The sequence below is a fragment of the Anticarsia gemmatalis genome, chromosome 18 (assembly GCF_050436995.1).
Source record: "Anticarsia gemmatalis isolate Benzon Research Colony breed Stoneville strain chromosome 18, ilAntGemm2 primary, whole genome shotgun sequence".
Classification (NCBI taxonomy): domain Eukaryota; kingdom Metazoa; phylum Arthropoda; class Insecta; order Lepidoptera; family Erebidae; genus Anticarsia; species Anticarsia gemmatalis.
In genome coordinates, this window is record NC_134762.1 from 6,095,543 (window position 1) to 6,113,599 (window position 18,057).

Below are 18,057 nucleotides of genomic sequence, written 5' to 3' on the forward strand. Positions count from 1 at the left end.
AACGTTCAAAGACATAATTCAAAGCACTTTTTGTGACGAGTATTTTTCGCACTGCGGATATGTGAGCTTTGTTTTTTTGATATTCATATTGTTATCGACGTTTTCAAAAATTATAGTTATAAAAACAAGCATATTTTATATGTGATCATTTTATCTACTAAGATTTTTGATCGTTCATTGGCCCCTTTCTTTAGTTCACTTCAAAAAAACATTGCTGTTTTAGTATTTGAACGTTGATAGTAAACGTCATTCAACTGAGTGAGGTGCGCCTGCTTGCTTTGATAAATTGTTGGAAAAACCTTGAACGATGCGAGGACCCTTATTAAATTGTGTCTGAATTGTATCAACTATCTAACACGGGTTTTTATGAAAACAGTGCGCTAGTTAAATTGTGGTGAATCGCACAATATAGTGATAAAAATGGTACGGTGTAGTGACAAGTGTTATTTTTTTCAATTGTTTATTTATGTAACTGCTTGCGTAGAAAATGTGATATGTGAAAGTCAATGTATTGTTGCAGAGCCACCCTCGTAGTGATAACATACCGTCGGCGCATTTGAGAGTAATGTTGCCGACGACGAACATAGACCACCATAGTATGCCTCCACCATTTATTGATATAAGTAAGTCATAACACGTACGTTTAATTATGCTATTCGTTTCAATTTACATACAGTGCTTGTAGTTACAGTATAGGGTTCTTTAGATTGGCTGTGACTCATGTTGTTTGAGTATTTTATCAATATTATGACCATTGACTGCTAATTGATTATGATTTTAATAGTTGTACTTTCCTTAGTAATTTTATCTCTAGTTTATCATAGAGTAGAAACATATCACTAGCTGGGTTCAAAAGTTTAAATTAATGTAATGAATAACTTCAATATGGATATGTCAACCAATAATAATGATATGCTAAAATCTATTAACTAGAATAAAAAAAAACAGTTTCATTATGTTTACAAAGATAAACACGTTTGTGCTCACATTGTTCAAGATAAGATATTTGTTCAGCCGTTTATGATGATCATTCACAAAGTTAAGTAAACACATTTTGTGAGTAACAAAATATGAGTACGAAATCATAACATCTGAGTCAGTGGCACCAATCTGTCTGAGAGATGATTGATAAGGATCCTGAAGATCTTATGATATTACAACCTTTGACGATTTGATGACATTTATGTATCTAAAGTAGTAAATCTTACAAAAGGCTGATAATTTCATTGTTGAATCATTTTGCAGAATAATTTTGTTTACAACAGACTATTTATGTAATTATAATCTAATGTTATTCATTAGATTGGCTCTACAATTAATAAAAATGTGAATGAGTAATCTATGTAATCAACTACGAGGATAAAAATTCTGAAAATTATAGGAAAAATGTGTTTCAATGAAATTCAATCATTATTTATAAAAATATACCTATCATGATTGAAATTACTGACATTTGATTGTAAGCTTTGACATTGAGTTTATTTTATTTTAATGATTTTGTATGCTTATGCAACATAGGCATTCAAAATGGTAAAAAGAACCTAGGTACCTATTTGAAATATTAAAATTTTCCATTGAAATATCTGGATCCATAATCTTTGATTTAAAAGTTACTATATAATTCACAATAGGCCCAGATATTACTATTGTGATCATAAACCTTATCATAAACGCTTGATAATTCTCTCTAGAACTATTAATAAGTATTATGTAAATAGTGTTTTTATATGTTTATGTAAAGATAAAAAACAATGGGTAATCAATTATGTATTTATGTAAATAAGCTTGTCATTGATAACTGTTATAAATGACATTACAATGGTAAAAAACATGTGGCAAGTTCACTTGGGGATAAGTGTTTGATTAAGTGACGAACAAGACATATGTAATGTCACACCCGTCATACCTAAAGGTGTAGGCAGAGGTGTATGAAATACACCTACATTTCGCCTTTAATCATTTTAGTCCCATGCAATAAGGGGCGATCTTTTTGCCATATACTCAGCACTTTACCAAGGTCTGAATATTAAGAAACTTATAGTAAGAATAATCTAATATAAATTAAAAAGATCTATAGTACTTTGTCCAACCTTTGGATCAAACCTGGGATCTTGTAATTAGTGGTCGGATGCACTGCCTAATGCACCACAGAGGAAGTAATACCTCTGGTTAAAGTACCTTCTAGTCACAAGGTGGGGAAAAATGTATGACTCATGCTTTTTTAAATTGCAGTACTTATTCTAATTGTTATTGAATCATACTTTCAATTGAGAAATTAATAGGTAGTTGACTTTAACCTTAGCTTCAAGAGCTAACAGACAGTGAGTATTCTGTACCCTTTATTAAAGTTGTATGTTTAGGGTACAGGAAAGATAGTCCTATAGGATATTAATAAAAGAAAGGCCTAGTAATTCCACACATATTTCTGCTTGGAATTGCTACTTTAAGCAGAATTCAATTCAAGCTACATGCAAGCTTTTAATATAATTTAATACTACATCTATTAAAGGAAAGTACAAATACAAAAGCATATTATGTACATATGCCCAATGAATACAACTATACATTATGTAAACAAGGCCCTCTCAAGTTTATTTGAGGAGTGAAGGTACACCTAATGCTAACTTTCACTTCTCCAATAAGATTGCATGCAATGTACAGTGAGTTGACTGATTTAAAATGTTTACTACCTGCTAACCATGATTATTCTTTAATGTATTTAGAATATTTCTAAATAGGTACATGAGTCATACCATTGTTTTTAGTGATAAAAAAACTATAGCAAAAACAATCTATTATAATTAAAATGTGTTAGGTAGGTTTTTTGTTTAGCTGACTATATTTAAATCAGGTATTCATTAGATAATAGATATGTATTCACAAAAAACAATGGAAAAGAATCTCTATTTTAGGCTTTTGGTTAGAATAATATAGCTTTGTCAATTTATTTATACAGACTAGGTATTTATAAAGGATAAAAGACAAAGAGCCAAGTTTACACCACTTGTTTATATGGCCTGTGATTGCATGTTATTCCCAAGGAGGGTAGTTGTCAGTCAGGAGGCTGGTTGTATAAACATCAGCCAAATCCCTTGACAATTTTTACAATTACCCTGTGATAAAGACATGACAGAGAAGTGGTTGTTTTAATGTATCTAAAATATTTTTTTATTTTAGATAATCTTCAAGACATACCACCACCAACAGCTGATTTCTCAGCTCCTCCCCCTTACGATGTGGCTGCTAATTCCAAACTACCCACATATGAGGAGGTGCAAAGAGAGAAACAAATGGAAGGGGAAGATCCACCACAGGTAAGAGTCAAGCATTATTTTTCTTTTTAATAGCCCTTTGTATGACACACTGCTGGGCAAAGGATTTTGCAGTTACCCTTAACATGTTCTTAGAAGAAATTACTCAAACAATTAGGAGAAGAATTCAATAAATTAAACGAATTAAATACAATAAACGATTTCTGTGAAGCTCACACATTTTAAAAAATCTACTTGTGAAAAGTATTCATTCAATGTAGCGATCATTTTTATCAACGGATGCCGGAACTGTGGCGAAGCGTCGACCGCAGACTGATCGTATGATCGGCGTGGTGAATCAAAACAAGCTAAAGTCATTATGCCTTTGACTGTTCAAACGTTTTTCATTCAACAATGTTTCAGAATTTATTGTCATGCTTCTTGTAGGAATGATATGGTAATTCTTTTTTATTACTAGCGGACCCGCGCAACTGCGCTTGCGTCACATAGAGAGAATGGGTGAATTTTCCCCCGTTTTTGTAACATTTTTTACTGATACTCTGCTCCTATTGGTTGCAGCGTGATGATATGTAGCTTATAGCCTTCCTAACACTGAAAGAATTTTTAAAATCGGAACAATAGTTCCTGAGATTAACGTATTCAAACAAACAAACAAACAAACTCTTCAGCTTTATAATATTAGTATAGATGCCTCTTACATGTCTCCAGTTCTATACTGATTGTACTTATTATCCAGTTATTTTACAAGTACCTACTTACTGAGAAAGAATTATGTTAATGGCTTAAGTACATTAAATTATATCTAATACCTCCTTATTTATTCATAAGTGATACCATGCATTGTACAATGTAATAGAATCATCATATGGTAGGCAAAGTTTGCTAAGACACCTGCATTATTAATTTATCTTAACCATGATCTAAATTACGATCTGGCCATACTTTCCATCTCTAATTGTTATAACCAGAGATTCCCAACCAGGTTCGGCAAATTGGAAGACCTGAAGTCTTTTTTCAGCCTATTACTAATGGCCTTGCTGACTCCAAAGTATACATAAAACATAGCGCATATGGTTCCTAAGCCACTAAAATTCCCACACGTTATACCAATTCTTATAAACGACAATTAGTACCATCGAACATCTGGCGACATTGTGTTCACGTGCATTGTGAAGTCCCATAATATATTAACTACGGGTTTTTCATAGCAATAAAAAGTACATTTCAATAGTAATACTGCAATGCATGCTGGATTTTCCTCATGTAGTATTTCGGTATCGTTCATGATTCTCGTAATTGTATATTCAGGTCACATGCATTTAGAATAAATTGACTGTGATTATATTACCTAGTAGTTTCTGCTTGCAATTTAATGCCGTAGATTTTTTTTTTGTAATCGAACGAAGGACTTTTTTCTGATGTACATACATGTACAGTCCCAAGGTGTTACTAGAATAGAACATAATTTGTGTAGTTCTTTAGAAACTCCTAATGAACCAAGTGATGCACTAAAATGTAGGAGCATTTTGGTACATCAAAACAAATGCAAATGCATTTTTAAAACATTTACATACTCCATTCTCGTGTTGTATATTTTTTTACTTTCATGTTTCTAAGTCATATGGTAAGTCAAGTGGTCTCAAGAAGTCATCATCAATATGTGTGTGTTCAATCATAACACTTAATTTATAATTATGTAGAGCTACCTAACAGAACAGACTGTTCATTTAAGTAGGTATCCATTTCTTAGCTGTTATTCACTTCAAGAAACTATTGCTTTTTCCTGTTTACTACGGTCAGTAGCGTGACGCATTGTAGCTTGGGAATAAAAGCTCTTGGAAAGAAAAAAATATAGTGCTGACTGCAGCAAAAGTGATATTTTTTTATGAATGTATTTACCTACTTCAGTGACTGTAGCACCTAAGAAATGTTATTCCCTTATACACAACATGATTTTTGTCTTCAAGTAACCCGCAATACAAACTCAAAATTCGTACACAAATAAAATTGCCAGCGACATGTCTCTAAATACGAACTTCTTGTGTGTGTATGAAGAGCCTTAGAGCCGAGAACGGCACCTTGGCGACACCCAACGTTACTTCCTAATCATGTGCCTTGTATAAAGCAACAATGAATAGATAATTTTTACGACAGTTATCGATATTTATTCTATAATAGGTTGACCGATGATACGCTTATCATTGTTTATTATAGACTGACCTTGACATTGCCCTGCACTAAATGTCAGGAAGCGTTTGAAGTACAATAGACTGTTATAGTCTATGAAAAGCCTTATAAAGGTCTAAATGTACAAATTATAATAGTATAAATATTGAAATACCTACCTCTCTTTTAAACACTTCATACAATCTAGGCATTACCCCAAGGTAGACCGGTAGAAAATGACTTTGGCATTAATTCCGTCTTTATAAAACGATATGAAGTTTAAAAAAACCAACCCGAATTAGGCTAGGGTGGTGGAAACAAGGCCTCACCCAACCCTCGTTTGGGAGGAGACCCTTGCCCAGCAGTGGAACCATCATGGGTTTAAAAAGGATGTTTTACATAAATAAATGTATATCATGCGAATATACAGAATAGTTATTCTGCAAAGTAATATTAGTAGTTATTTACATAAGTATTATTCAGCAGATATTAAAGTAGTTCCTAATGTTTGTCGGCGCGTGAGGCGCATTAATTAAGGTGGCCTTATCGTATTGCTAACATAACATTGCACCGGTTATTGATTTTCACACGTAACAAATATTTGTGTAGTAACATAATTAGAGAACTGGTTGGTCTAGTCGCTTTAGTGCCCATAATTTAAGTTCCTAGCGGAACGAAATCCATTTTTGTTTGAGGAATGTCTTCCATAATCTTCTGGGGTAGAGTGGAAGCCAAGTTTCACATCCAGCTCTTGGCTAAACTAGCCAAATGTTGATTTAAAAAGTTCACAAAACCTTCATCATCTGCCTTTTCTAGCCAGTTTCAAATACCAATAATGTGTTCTGTTCTTAGATGCAGGGTCCTCCTCCACATCAGCCAACGTTTGCAGCGTTCGTGACAGTGGAGCCTACAGAAGGTACCGCAGAACAACTGGACCCAGAGAACAGCCTCCTAGGCACTGACATCATGTTCCTTACATCATTCTTTGGTAAGTCATTCAATAAACCCTAACATCTGTTTCCCATAATTATAACTTGTCTTAACGGTGAAGGAAAATATCAAGATAAAACCTTGCATACTTGAAAGTTCTTTAACTCGGTTCTTGAACGACTGCAGACTCCCGAACCCGCGCTTTGCTAGCGTAATGGACTTACGGATGATGATGAATTAGGGATTAAATTTATTTTATTTACATTATAATTTTTTAATTAAAAGCGTGGATATCATTAAAATGCAACGAAAGATTTTTTTTTTTCGGAAATTATGCTTACAAACCTCTTTATGCGTCATCAAAACGAATAATAATGTCCTTACTTTGTTCGTGGTCGTTGCGAGTACGACACAAGTACACACCTGACCTTTTTGAAGGATTTTACTTACTGATAAGAAACTCATGGCGTTTGCTCTTGGGCACTTTCCGCCTTCCATTTTACAATAAAGGTTTTTTTTGGAACCTGGTTTTGTTTTATTTTTAGATTTATAATGTTATTATACCTATTTTTTTGGAACCTTGCTTTTGTTTCATTTTGAGTTTTTAATGTTGTTATGCCTAACCATATGGTTAAGCTTATCTACGAATTGTTTTGTCGTAAAGAAATAAGTTATGGATGGTTGATTTGGTAGTTAAAAGAGGATAAAGTCTGTTTCGTTTCCGTTTTGCGGTCTAGAAAAACCCAAATTTGAAAGGCTAATCAGTTTTATTGCCATTAATCATGGCACGGCTAACCACTTCCCATTAAAAAGCACATACACGATAACGATATTATCGAGAAACATTACCTACTCTTTTGATTTAGTCAACTAGTTTGGACTATGGATTTTTTTATCATAGTTCGCCTTTTTATATGTTTATGTACGAATCACAGATCAAATTCGGACGATTTTGAGTACCTATAGCAAACCGAATGATTAAAGTTCAAGACTTGGTTTCCAATACTCGCTTTTATTGGCTTTCGGATGATCAGTGACTGTGCAAATCTACCTGAAAAACTGATCGATATGGAAGATGGTGAAACCTGCTGTATAAAAAAAAGAATTTGTACCAATTATTTATTCAGTCAACGTCACACAACGTGTTTCATTTCTCATAGTGATATAGTGCTGTTGATATCTTGTCGTTAACCACTTACTACATACGTCATTCATACGTCATCGTCCATTCGCCAACCTTCGATAGTAAGTCTTATTATAACTGGTTTTATGCCACTCGCGATTTTCTTGAATCACTGCAAAATTTACTACCGCATATGTTAGTTTTCGATAAACTTGAAAACTACTGGATCCATTTTTATATGGTATTCACCAATTAATAGAAAGATACATAATGAAGGTAATAATGTACAGTTTTTTAGGTTCTGTGTAAATTGGCTGAAATGACGATTGCAGCTGTCGAAAAATATTCATTTTGAGTTCGAGCTTTAAGTCTGGTACGAACAGTATCTGCTAAATTCGCCAGTATAACTAATATTGGATTATTCGCCGAGATTGTTGATTGTACGATAACAATGTCAATAGTTTATCGTCCTTATTTTGTTATTGATATATTTCTTTTGTCTAAGTGTAAATATGTATCAAGTCTGCCGCGAATACGGCCACAGTCACCACACTGAACCACTAGTTTACATACACTTTATATTCGTCTCGCCTTGTGTTTTTTCTGTATTTGTTCACCATTTCACAGTATAATGCGAATCTACATTTAAAATTGGTTCAGCCTTTTCTAGCAATAACTCCGATATAGAAATATGAACTTCCAGCAATTACTTACAATGTTTGCCTTCGACAATTATATAATTTTTAATAACTCATAATTATAGTAGATGCCTTTACAATGATACCTATAATGACGTAGAATAGTATTAAGATTACTGTAGTGTAGCAGTCACGATTATATCACTATACAAAGATACTGTTTGTCTCAAATCCTGTTTCTATTATAAACGTAAAAGTTTATTTATTACTCGTTCAAGCAAAAATAGTGGATCGAAGTCAATACAATTTAGCTCAGAGATAGATTATAACCCAGATTATCACATAAGACATACATAATGGTTAACACAACAATTTCCTCATGGATGAAATACAGGCATCAGCTACTGAAAACTAAAGTCACATTTTCATCGTATAGATTTTCCTGTAAGCTGAACGTTTGTATTAAAATTCTTTACCTTTTCTTTACACAAATACAGTCGTAATAAATTATTTAATCAGCTAATCGGTAGATCTGATCGCACAATATTCATTGAGAGTGCAACGACTTCTTTATCGTAGTCGTGAATTATAATTTCCGGACCAACAGCTGTGCCAAATGTTTTGGTGATTCTATAATGAACTTATTCTAGATTCCTCTACGGTATTCTTTTATTGTTCTTTATATTGATTTATTAGACTACGTGCATGATCTGAATAGTATATGCGAATGTAGATTGTGAGGTTTTTGTTTTGATTCCTGGATCAGGCGTTCCTGAAGCGTAGATTTCTTTAGTAGATGTTCGGTAAAAGACATTCTAGGCACGATCATTTGGTGCAAGATTATTAAAAGATCTTCTATTGTGTACCTATTACGTATGTTAATTACAATGGTTACGAATCGATAACGAACTGAACATCAATTATAATTGTGACGAATATAATAATACGCATTACAACATATTGACTATACATCAATGACAGTATACGTATACAGAACATATCTATACTGTCATTGATTCGAAAAAAGTGATCTCAATTTGCTATCACCGTCACTGCTTGTTGGGGAATCCCAAGAATTGTTCAGATAATAAATCTGTCTCTTGTGACGTCCTCGGTAATATTCCACTAACCGGCCTAATGACTAAATTATTATGTCGTCCAACGCTTAAATTCGACCGTAGATATATTTTCTTTCTTCGCTCCATTAGTATATGAAATTTTATTTGATTATGCCAAATGTCACCATATTCCAAGTACGTTCGGAATATACACACAGTTGATGAAAATATGGGTCATGGAAGGAAACGACCATAAATATTGATACTCAATACATTAATTTACTGCACGAAAACATGGTTTTATTTCTTAAAAAAACTACATTTAAAGATTAATTTGATAGGTTGTAAGTAGTTTTCTTTAATGGCCCAAAATTTCTTCTTCCTTGTAGATTATCAGCCCGTACCACAGCAGCACAGCACCTTCTTATTATTACTAAAGCTTAATTATAATTTCCAGTGGCATTCCTATTCAACTGGATCGGGTTCCTGTTGCTGATGTGCTTCTGTCACACGGTGGCGAGTCGTTACGGCGCCCTCGCTGGCTTCGGCCTCTCGCTAGCCAAGTGGACCCTCATCGTGAAACACTCCACTGAACTCGCCTCCCACGAAAACTCCTGGCTTTGGTGGCTTATCATGGCTTTTGGTAAGTTTATGAAGTCTTCAAACATCTTGTCAATTATTTACTGAGGATTTTTATTGTTAAGCATACGGTGAATCTATCTTAAGATACATCCGTATCTTAAGATGCATCTTAAGCAGTGGTAGATCCACGATTTGGGGTTGTTCGGTAATTTAGGGAGTTTTAAAAAATTAAAATACTTGGGGATTAACCCTTATCTACAGTCAAGAACTTGGCTATTTTTTTTCAGAATTTAATAACAGATGTTACCCAGTATCAAGTTCAACTATTTCTAACTAAAGATAGAGTATTGTGAATGGCCATTAGTGACACTCTCAATAAAATCGTATTTGCTCGTCGACCGAGTCGCCCGACGACCGATGTAATGGCACTAAGTGTCAATATTTGACCTAAATAAATAAATGGTACGATTGATCCAAGTTCATGCCAAATTGGTGAAGTGAGTTTTTTAACTAACTCGGCACTATTGGTAAACCTTGTCACGTACTATGGGATCGCGGTATGACTTATTAAGTTAAAAGTATCGTGGTACTGACTTTCGTCGAAAACTATTTTATTAGAAGAATACAGTCTAAAATTACTGGTGTTTTATATCTGTGCCTCTGCTGAAAAAGAGTGTTTTATATTAAAAACTCAATACTTTTAGCGTAGGTTAATCCTTATGCATATTGCTAACTATTTCATTTTTGAAGATAAACAATATCTTTTTTCACTAAGCGATAGAGCATTTTTTTCTGAGCATTTTGGTACACTTAACTCTTAACAACAAAACGGTGTTATACCCTTTTTCTTTAGAGGCACTGATAAAAGAATTATTAAAGGAATCCAAACTGCGAAGTTAATTGTTCGATAAAATCAACAGAAATTATTGTTCACGTGATTGATATCTATCAAAATAACTGCTAAGCAAAAGTACCCGACTTGATAGACCTGTTCAGACCTTGTTTATTATAATGCTTGTATAGAACCGCTCACGTGATTTGTCGCAGGCCACTCGACGAATCAACAAAAGAGTTTGACGCAACACATTCGTATATTGAATATGTAAATACATTGAGAATGCACATCGCAATCCTGCCGAACTTGTTTTATGCTTACGTCATATACATTACACATGAATTCTTTCATTTTACTTTTTTCTTAAAATATAAAACAACAACTCCTGCACTAATTGTTCTTGTGTCGCGGAGACTTTTACAAACATACAAACAACGGACACAAAGTACAATCAGACCCGTTTCTTTTTGTGGATCGCATAAATAATTGTTGTGTGGGAATCGAACTCACGACCTCCCGACACAATGATAGCAGCGTGGCGACCTAAACCACTGCGCCACGGAGGCAGTCAAGTCATGTATGTTTTACAAATCTTCCTACAATTGTTTAGGTTTTATCAAACAATCAGTGAACAATAGTTGTTTGCATGCATTCATGGTCACGATCCATTGAGATAACGCAGTGCGTTTCAGTTCATCGCACCGCTTTTATCGTGTTTATCGAAAAAGGAAAATGCGTATGATTGCAATGTTTATAAGAAAATTCTCACGTATTGAACAATTATCACGGAGTTTTAGTACACAGAAACGTGTTATTTTTCCTTAAATGTCGTGTTTGAGGATAATTATAGCAATATTGTTGAGTGCACCAACATTATTAATTGATTGTGTTCAACATTTGTCGACCTTTATATGTGCCTTTACACGTTACGACTTTCTGCTTTTGAGTCGTTTCTACCTAGTTTATATTTAGACATGATTAACATCTTGTTATTAAAGAATATTAATAACACATATTTTTTCCTAGAGACTTATCAATAAGTAATAAGAACATTAATAATAGCGATTAACTAAAAATACATAATCAATTCGTTTTCCTTTATAGATAATTGTAATTTGATATTTAAACAACCACCGCCTTGCTGAGAATTTATCTAGATTCGCGAGAATTTTGTATACAAACGGACACAAATTATAACCAGGCTCAAAATTTGCTTTGAATCTTATACCTTATAGCCGACTCGCGCAACTTCGCTTGCGTCACATAAGAGAGAATGGGTCATATTTTTCCCCGTTTTTGTAACATTTTTTACTGGTACTCTGCTCCTATTGGTCGTAGCGTGAAGATATATAGCCTATAACCTTCCTCAATAAATAGCCTATCCAACAGTAAAAGATTTTTTCAATTCGCACCAGTAGTTCCTGAGATTAGCGCGTTCAAACAAACAAACTCTTCAGCTTTATAATATTAGTATAGATTTATTTTCCGTATTAATTCAGTAGTTATTGAGGTATTCTTACAAAAACAACAACACAGTTGTGCGAAACCGAACACGATTTATTCAGAATTGGTAATTGATGTAGCATTCACTTTCCCAATATCACACATCTTTGAGTTTGAACATTGCGTGATTCAATATTATGTTGCTGTCTATCTAAATCTGTCTGTTTCGTATGAAATATTCAAACGTTGATAACAATTCAATGAATTATTTTTATCAATAAATAGAGTTACGTATCTCGTTTTAAATCTACAAGATCCACAGTCTACTGGTAGTCTATTCTTTTCGCTCATTTGTACAAAGGAATTTTGAATGTAGGCGTACAAATGTAACTTTTATATCAATTAACTCTTACATTACGCTTAAATCATGCATATATTATCTTGCGCTAAAACTAAAACCCTATCATTACCTACAGCTACAGACTCGACCTCGTTAAAGGATAAAATAAATATTACGTTTTTTTTATACCAACTCACCGTCATAATACATGTTGAATACTTGATGACAGCATCTTTTAATTTCAAAAGAATCATATACGACATGTAAAAACAAAATCTTGAACATAAACTCTCGACTTTGGTGTATAGACCTCATAAAATGTACTATGCTTGGTTAATGAAAAATCGGTCTTACAGTTATCTTTAAAAACTGTCTTCAGTACTTTCCGTTCCTCATTATGACTAGACTTTCCTTCAATGACCTCACCTTGTTACCACCTTTTACCTCTCTAATATAATTTGCATGTGTTTTTGCAACCAATGTCATCACCCAAATGTAATATTTATTTTATTCATTAGTATCATTTATCATATTGGCACATCACAAGGCTATATTTGGGCATATATTAAGTAAGTAAAATGCTAAGTTTGAGAAAAAATATCAAAGTCATGCTAAGTACTACGTAAGTTATCGTGACGCGATCTTAAGCAGTCTGCGACAGGAATTATATTTATATGAAGAAGAAAAAACATTTACTTATGGCCAATTTCCTCTACTCTTTCAAAGTTAAGAAACCCCTATTTTAAGTGTCCATATTTAGTGGTCACATTACATGCTTGCCATGCCATGCCATTAATTCGTTTACCTGTCAGAAGGACGCCCGTAGATTTAATGATAATCACATTTAGGAGTTAGATGCGCAGAAATAGTATGACTATACATCTATAATATGATGTATTTGGTAAAATTGGGATGATTATCAGCCAATGTCATTATCGATAATGCTCTCAAAAGCTGTCGAAATTTCGTAAGATTAACTTAGTAAGTCAACCATGTTACCTGTGGCTTATGCCTTATCTAGCGTATGAGTACAAAATATTAAGTTAGGAAATTACAAACTTTACTAGTGGTTATGGAGTAACTGAAGTTGCGTGCAACAAATTAATAAGGAGTTATGTTATTTATAATATTGACCGTGAAAATTGTTATAGCGTTGTTGTTATTATTTCAATAGTGAAGGAACAAATGAACTTGCATCATGCGATTCTCGTTGGCCACATTAATATAGTTGTCCATACTTATACACCATTTAAAACGTTACAATAAGTATTTATGTTTGTTTTTAAATCTTTCAGGTATTTTAATCTGCGTGCGTGCTATCATCCAGTACCTGAACATCAAACGCGGCTGGCGTCTGCTCTCCGGCACGGCCCAGGAACGACTCTTGTTCTTCTATTAAAACATCTATCACCAGCTTTCTGTTTCACTCACACCTGCGTACCGCATCTTATGCATGGATGTGCGATAAGGATGGATATATGTTTGTTCGTGTAGATGGTAATGTTTTTGTCAAACTTACGCTGCGAATAATCATTCGTGTGAATTGTTTCAATCGTGCTTGGTGGAATATTTAGGGGTTTGGTGTGTTTGTCGTATCAAATTGGATAAAGGGATACGTTAGTTGTACGTGTTGTATCACACAAAATGGGCGATGTTCAACGACGTCTGTACATTCTTGTACGCATCCGAGAGTTGTGTTTCAAAGACATGATATACCAATATTTTATTAGATACATTTTTTAATTTATTATAAATAGCTCAGCTTTAGTCGTATATTTTTATATGTGCAAGTTTGATCGGTCGATCATGAACTATGAATGTAACGCACCAATGTCAAGTTTACCTAATATATTGGTACTTATTTTGTAAAATAGCGCATTCTTATGTATCGAATAGATTATCTTTATTGGACAATTTCGGTGTAATGTTAATTTTAAATATAAACTCGAATTATCGTTTTGGATTATGTGGAATCATTCCATGGGTATGTGAAGTGGCGTTAATTAAGTGAATAGTTATTATTGTAATTATAAGTTGGCACTGATCTTTGATCAAAATGACTGAAGGAAAGATAAGGAACCACTTGCAATACTATCGAGTTGCTTTCGACTTTGTTATAAATTGAAAACTTCTCAGCGCCCCAAGCGTTTATGAATAGAAATATTTCATATTTTAATGTCGTGCACCACACAAACTTGACAGTATCGAAAGCTTGGAGTGGCGATAAAGAAAAACAGTTATCAAAACCAAAAAAACGTCTTAGTATACTCGGGCCATTATAAACGTGCGTACTATCTTATAGTCATTAATATCATAGGCCAATTTCATAGGACATGCAAGTGCGAGCCAGATTATAAAGATGACGTAGCTCGCACGTTCGTAATGACCCGAGTACAGTGACATATTTATCGGATATAAAATATAGTAACACAGAAGTGATTTTCGGTCATTTTGATAAACGATCGAGTGTTATAGTATAAGGGCCTGTTTCGCTACCACCGACCACCAAGTAAAGTTTAACCGATGGTTTCATACAATACGCATTAGAAAACATCTGTAATGACTCATCCTCGTATAATTACATCATTTTGCTAATTCATACAGCTAACTAAATTAAAAACTTTTTGTAAATTATTAAAATTAAATTAGACGTAAATGGTTTTTGATTGAAACTAACTGTGGGAACGTTTTTTTAATTCTGTCGGTAACTAATATGTATCTTTTAAAACTATTGCGATTTCAACAAAATTAACAGTAGTTTTAAGAACTATAGTAATGGTCAGAATTATAAAAACGTTCATAACATTTATCTCATAAAAATATCTACCAAATATAAAAATACAGGCTAAATATCATTACAATTTGCTGGCACACTACCGTAAGAAATACGTAGAGGTAAGCTAAAATCTATGTCCATATTCATGCACCTTGCTGCAGGTACTATAAAAAGGGGTATACTAAAACTAACGTGTGTGTGTGTGTAATCCAAATAACTTTATCGAAAAATAGGCAGAGTAGGTAAATTAGAATCTATCGAGGGCTAACTCTCGTCAGATTCTGATATACCTACCTATGGTGGAGTTTTGGTTCGGACAAAAGTCAAATTGAAGGTAGTCTTTCATTCCAAACCAACTTTTAATCGAGCGCTGGCTAAAAATGGAATTAAACCTAAACGAAAATTTGTTCTATTTTTACCCAGCCTTTATTCAAACACTGATTTGGAATATAAGAATTCAGTTTGACAATAAATCGAACCAAACTCGGTTGATCTGAATTCGATTCTTTCGATAAGAAGCCTGCAGCATTAAGAAGGAAAGATTTAGCCTACGCCCTAAGATAATAAAGGGCAAGAATATGGACTTAGCTTTACTAGCTACTGAAGAAGCATCATTTAGGCTAAAAATAAGTTAACTTTACAGCGTTGGTACTAATATACAGTTGGAATATTCTTAACGGTGACACATACGGCCAATAAATCGATGTTGAAACTGCTAGTCTGTATTTAATTTCAACTTCGAGGGGTGTCTTGTATCGTATTATCGACTACAATAAAACTATAAAATATCAGCTGTAAACTAAATCTCGCTATGATTGTGTTTTAAAAAGTAGACGCGTATACGTAACTGCGTGTACGTGCACGGGTGTATACGTTCAACATTTTAAAACTACTGATCATCTTATTTACTATCTTATCTATACTTATTGTACTACAACTAACCTACGTACCATTACAGTAAGAGTTTAGTAGTGGGCTATTAAAGAAGGTATTTTCATGAAAGGTGTAGATTACTACAGCTCTTTGGATGATAAAAAAATGTTTTGTTGCAGTCGATAACACTGTACATTATAAACAATATTTTTTATAATATCCTAGGTAATATCATCACATTAAAGTGCTTTATATTTTAATAATAATAATCCTCAAAACGTAATTCTAAGATGACAAGTTGGTTTCTTATTCACACTATTAATTGTATTTAAAAAGTAAGTTTGCGAGTTTTTCGATTTCGCACCAAAAAATTCAATGTCAATGGAAGTTTTGTGATTAGATAACTTTATTTTTAATATAATGTTTTAGTGCAATAATGTCTAGTTCAGAGTTTCTAGTGGAAATAAATACGTTATGATTATTACTTGTCTTTTATTTGATTAATTCCTATTATTTTTTGTTAAAAGTTTACACATGTCAACTAAACCAAAACTAGGAGTCTGGCTGATTTTAGACTACAGCACTTCGCTTAGATTTTTGTAAGTATAGCAGAATAGTGTATACGACTGTTGATCTTAAGGCCCCGACTTTGATTTCCGGGTCGCGCCAAGTGCTTATTTTTTTTCATTTATATTAGACTAGCTGACCCGGCGAACTTCGCGTACCGCCTAAAATATACAAAATTAAAAGTCTATTTTTCAATATTTCTGAGAGATTTGCTTAATATTTTTTCCTAATAATAACAAATACAACACAAAAAGAATTAGTAAAATTGGTCCAGCCATTCACACGTGATGCCGTGACCAAGGAAAACGGGTTTCATTTTTATATATATGTATATAGATTATTCTCAATATCAGCACGGAGTTAGGTAACGTGCCCAATATACGGCATACGGCATAGAGGCAGATAAGTTCTACACACCTCTGACTACACCTTCGGGTAAAACAGGCGTAATGCCTGTTTGAAAACTATAACTGCTCAAAACTGTGATATTCTCTACTTCTCATTCATTGCTACTACTACTAATAATAATATCTTCAAACCTTTGAAATGGATAAGACATTGTATTATCATTCCCCATTATTGACTTACGTTTCATTAAGTTTTACGTTTCTTACAAGTAGGACAATGATACCCATAGGTTCGATTCCCAAATACCAAAACGTATTTATGTAAATAATTTTATGTGGTAGGCATAACTGAAGTTAATAATGGTTACAGAAACTAATTATCTTCTGGGTGTTAGTACTCGCTCAATTTCATACTTAGGTACGAATTAGATAAACCTATAATTTACGGTATGAAAAAGGTTTTCCTTTATGAGCGAGCAGCTAGTATTGGGTGATGAAAACCATGTAAGGTAGGTTTTAAGATTGTTATATGCATATCGATAGGCTTTGGGGTATTTTTATCAAAGAATTTAAAAGCACAATACCACAAGAATCTACCAGTTATTGCGCTGGCTGCCGCTACTCAATATCAATAGTACTCTATATGTAGAGTCAGTTGCTACTTTCATTTCAACTTCAATTTCGACAATCATTCGCAGCGAGGGACACAATTTATTGTAAAACGAGCAGTCATCACACCTACCATGAAATAGAAATTCGATACCCACGAATGTCCTTTACGCTGAATTTAATTCAGATACACCTGCGAGTTCTCTATCATCATCATCAGACACATCTAACTACTGTAGCTTTACTTAACTATCTACGCCATTACCCGTTTACGCCACTTATCCCCGATTAGTTATAATCTTGGCACGTAACATAAAATCCTTTAAGTGAGTGTAAAATAACAAGTCAGGTGTGTTTATCAGTAAGTAGCCGTAGGACAAAAGCCAACAATGGCACGTTTCCCATTTTCTGTATCACGGACTCTCGATATAGAAATTCTATCGGCAAATATGATCACAATTCAGCTGTAATATAACTGCAAAACTCTGGCTTGATAAG

General features: G+C 33.6%; 1 protein-coding gene across 1 annotated transcript; it reads left to right on the top strand.

Moving 5' to 3' along the window:
* The first annotated feature begins 233 nt into the window (after positions 1-233).
* Positions 234-16,517, top strand: Ndfip (Nedd4 family interacting protein). Its single transcript, XM_076125936.1, has 6 exons — positions 234-423; positions 521-623; positions 3,178-3,314; positions 6,291-6,426; positions 9,645-9,830; positions 13,683-16,517. The coding sequence occupies exons 1-6, from the start codon at positions 421-423 to the stop codon at positions 13,784-13,786; spliced, it is 669 nt and encodes a 222-aa protein (XP_075982051.1). The 5' UTR covers positions 234-420; the 3' UTR covers positions 13,787-16,517.
* Positions 16,518-18,057: the final 1,540 nt, after the last annotated feature.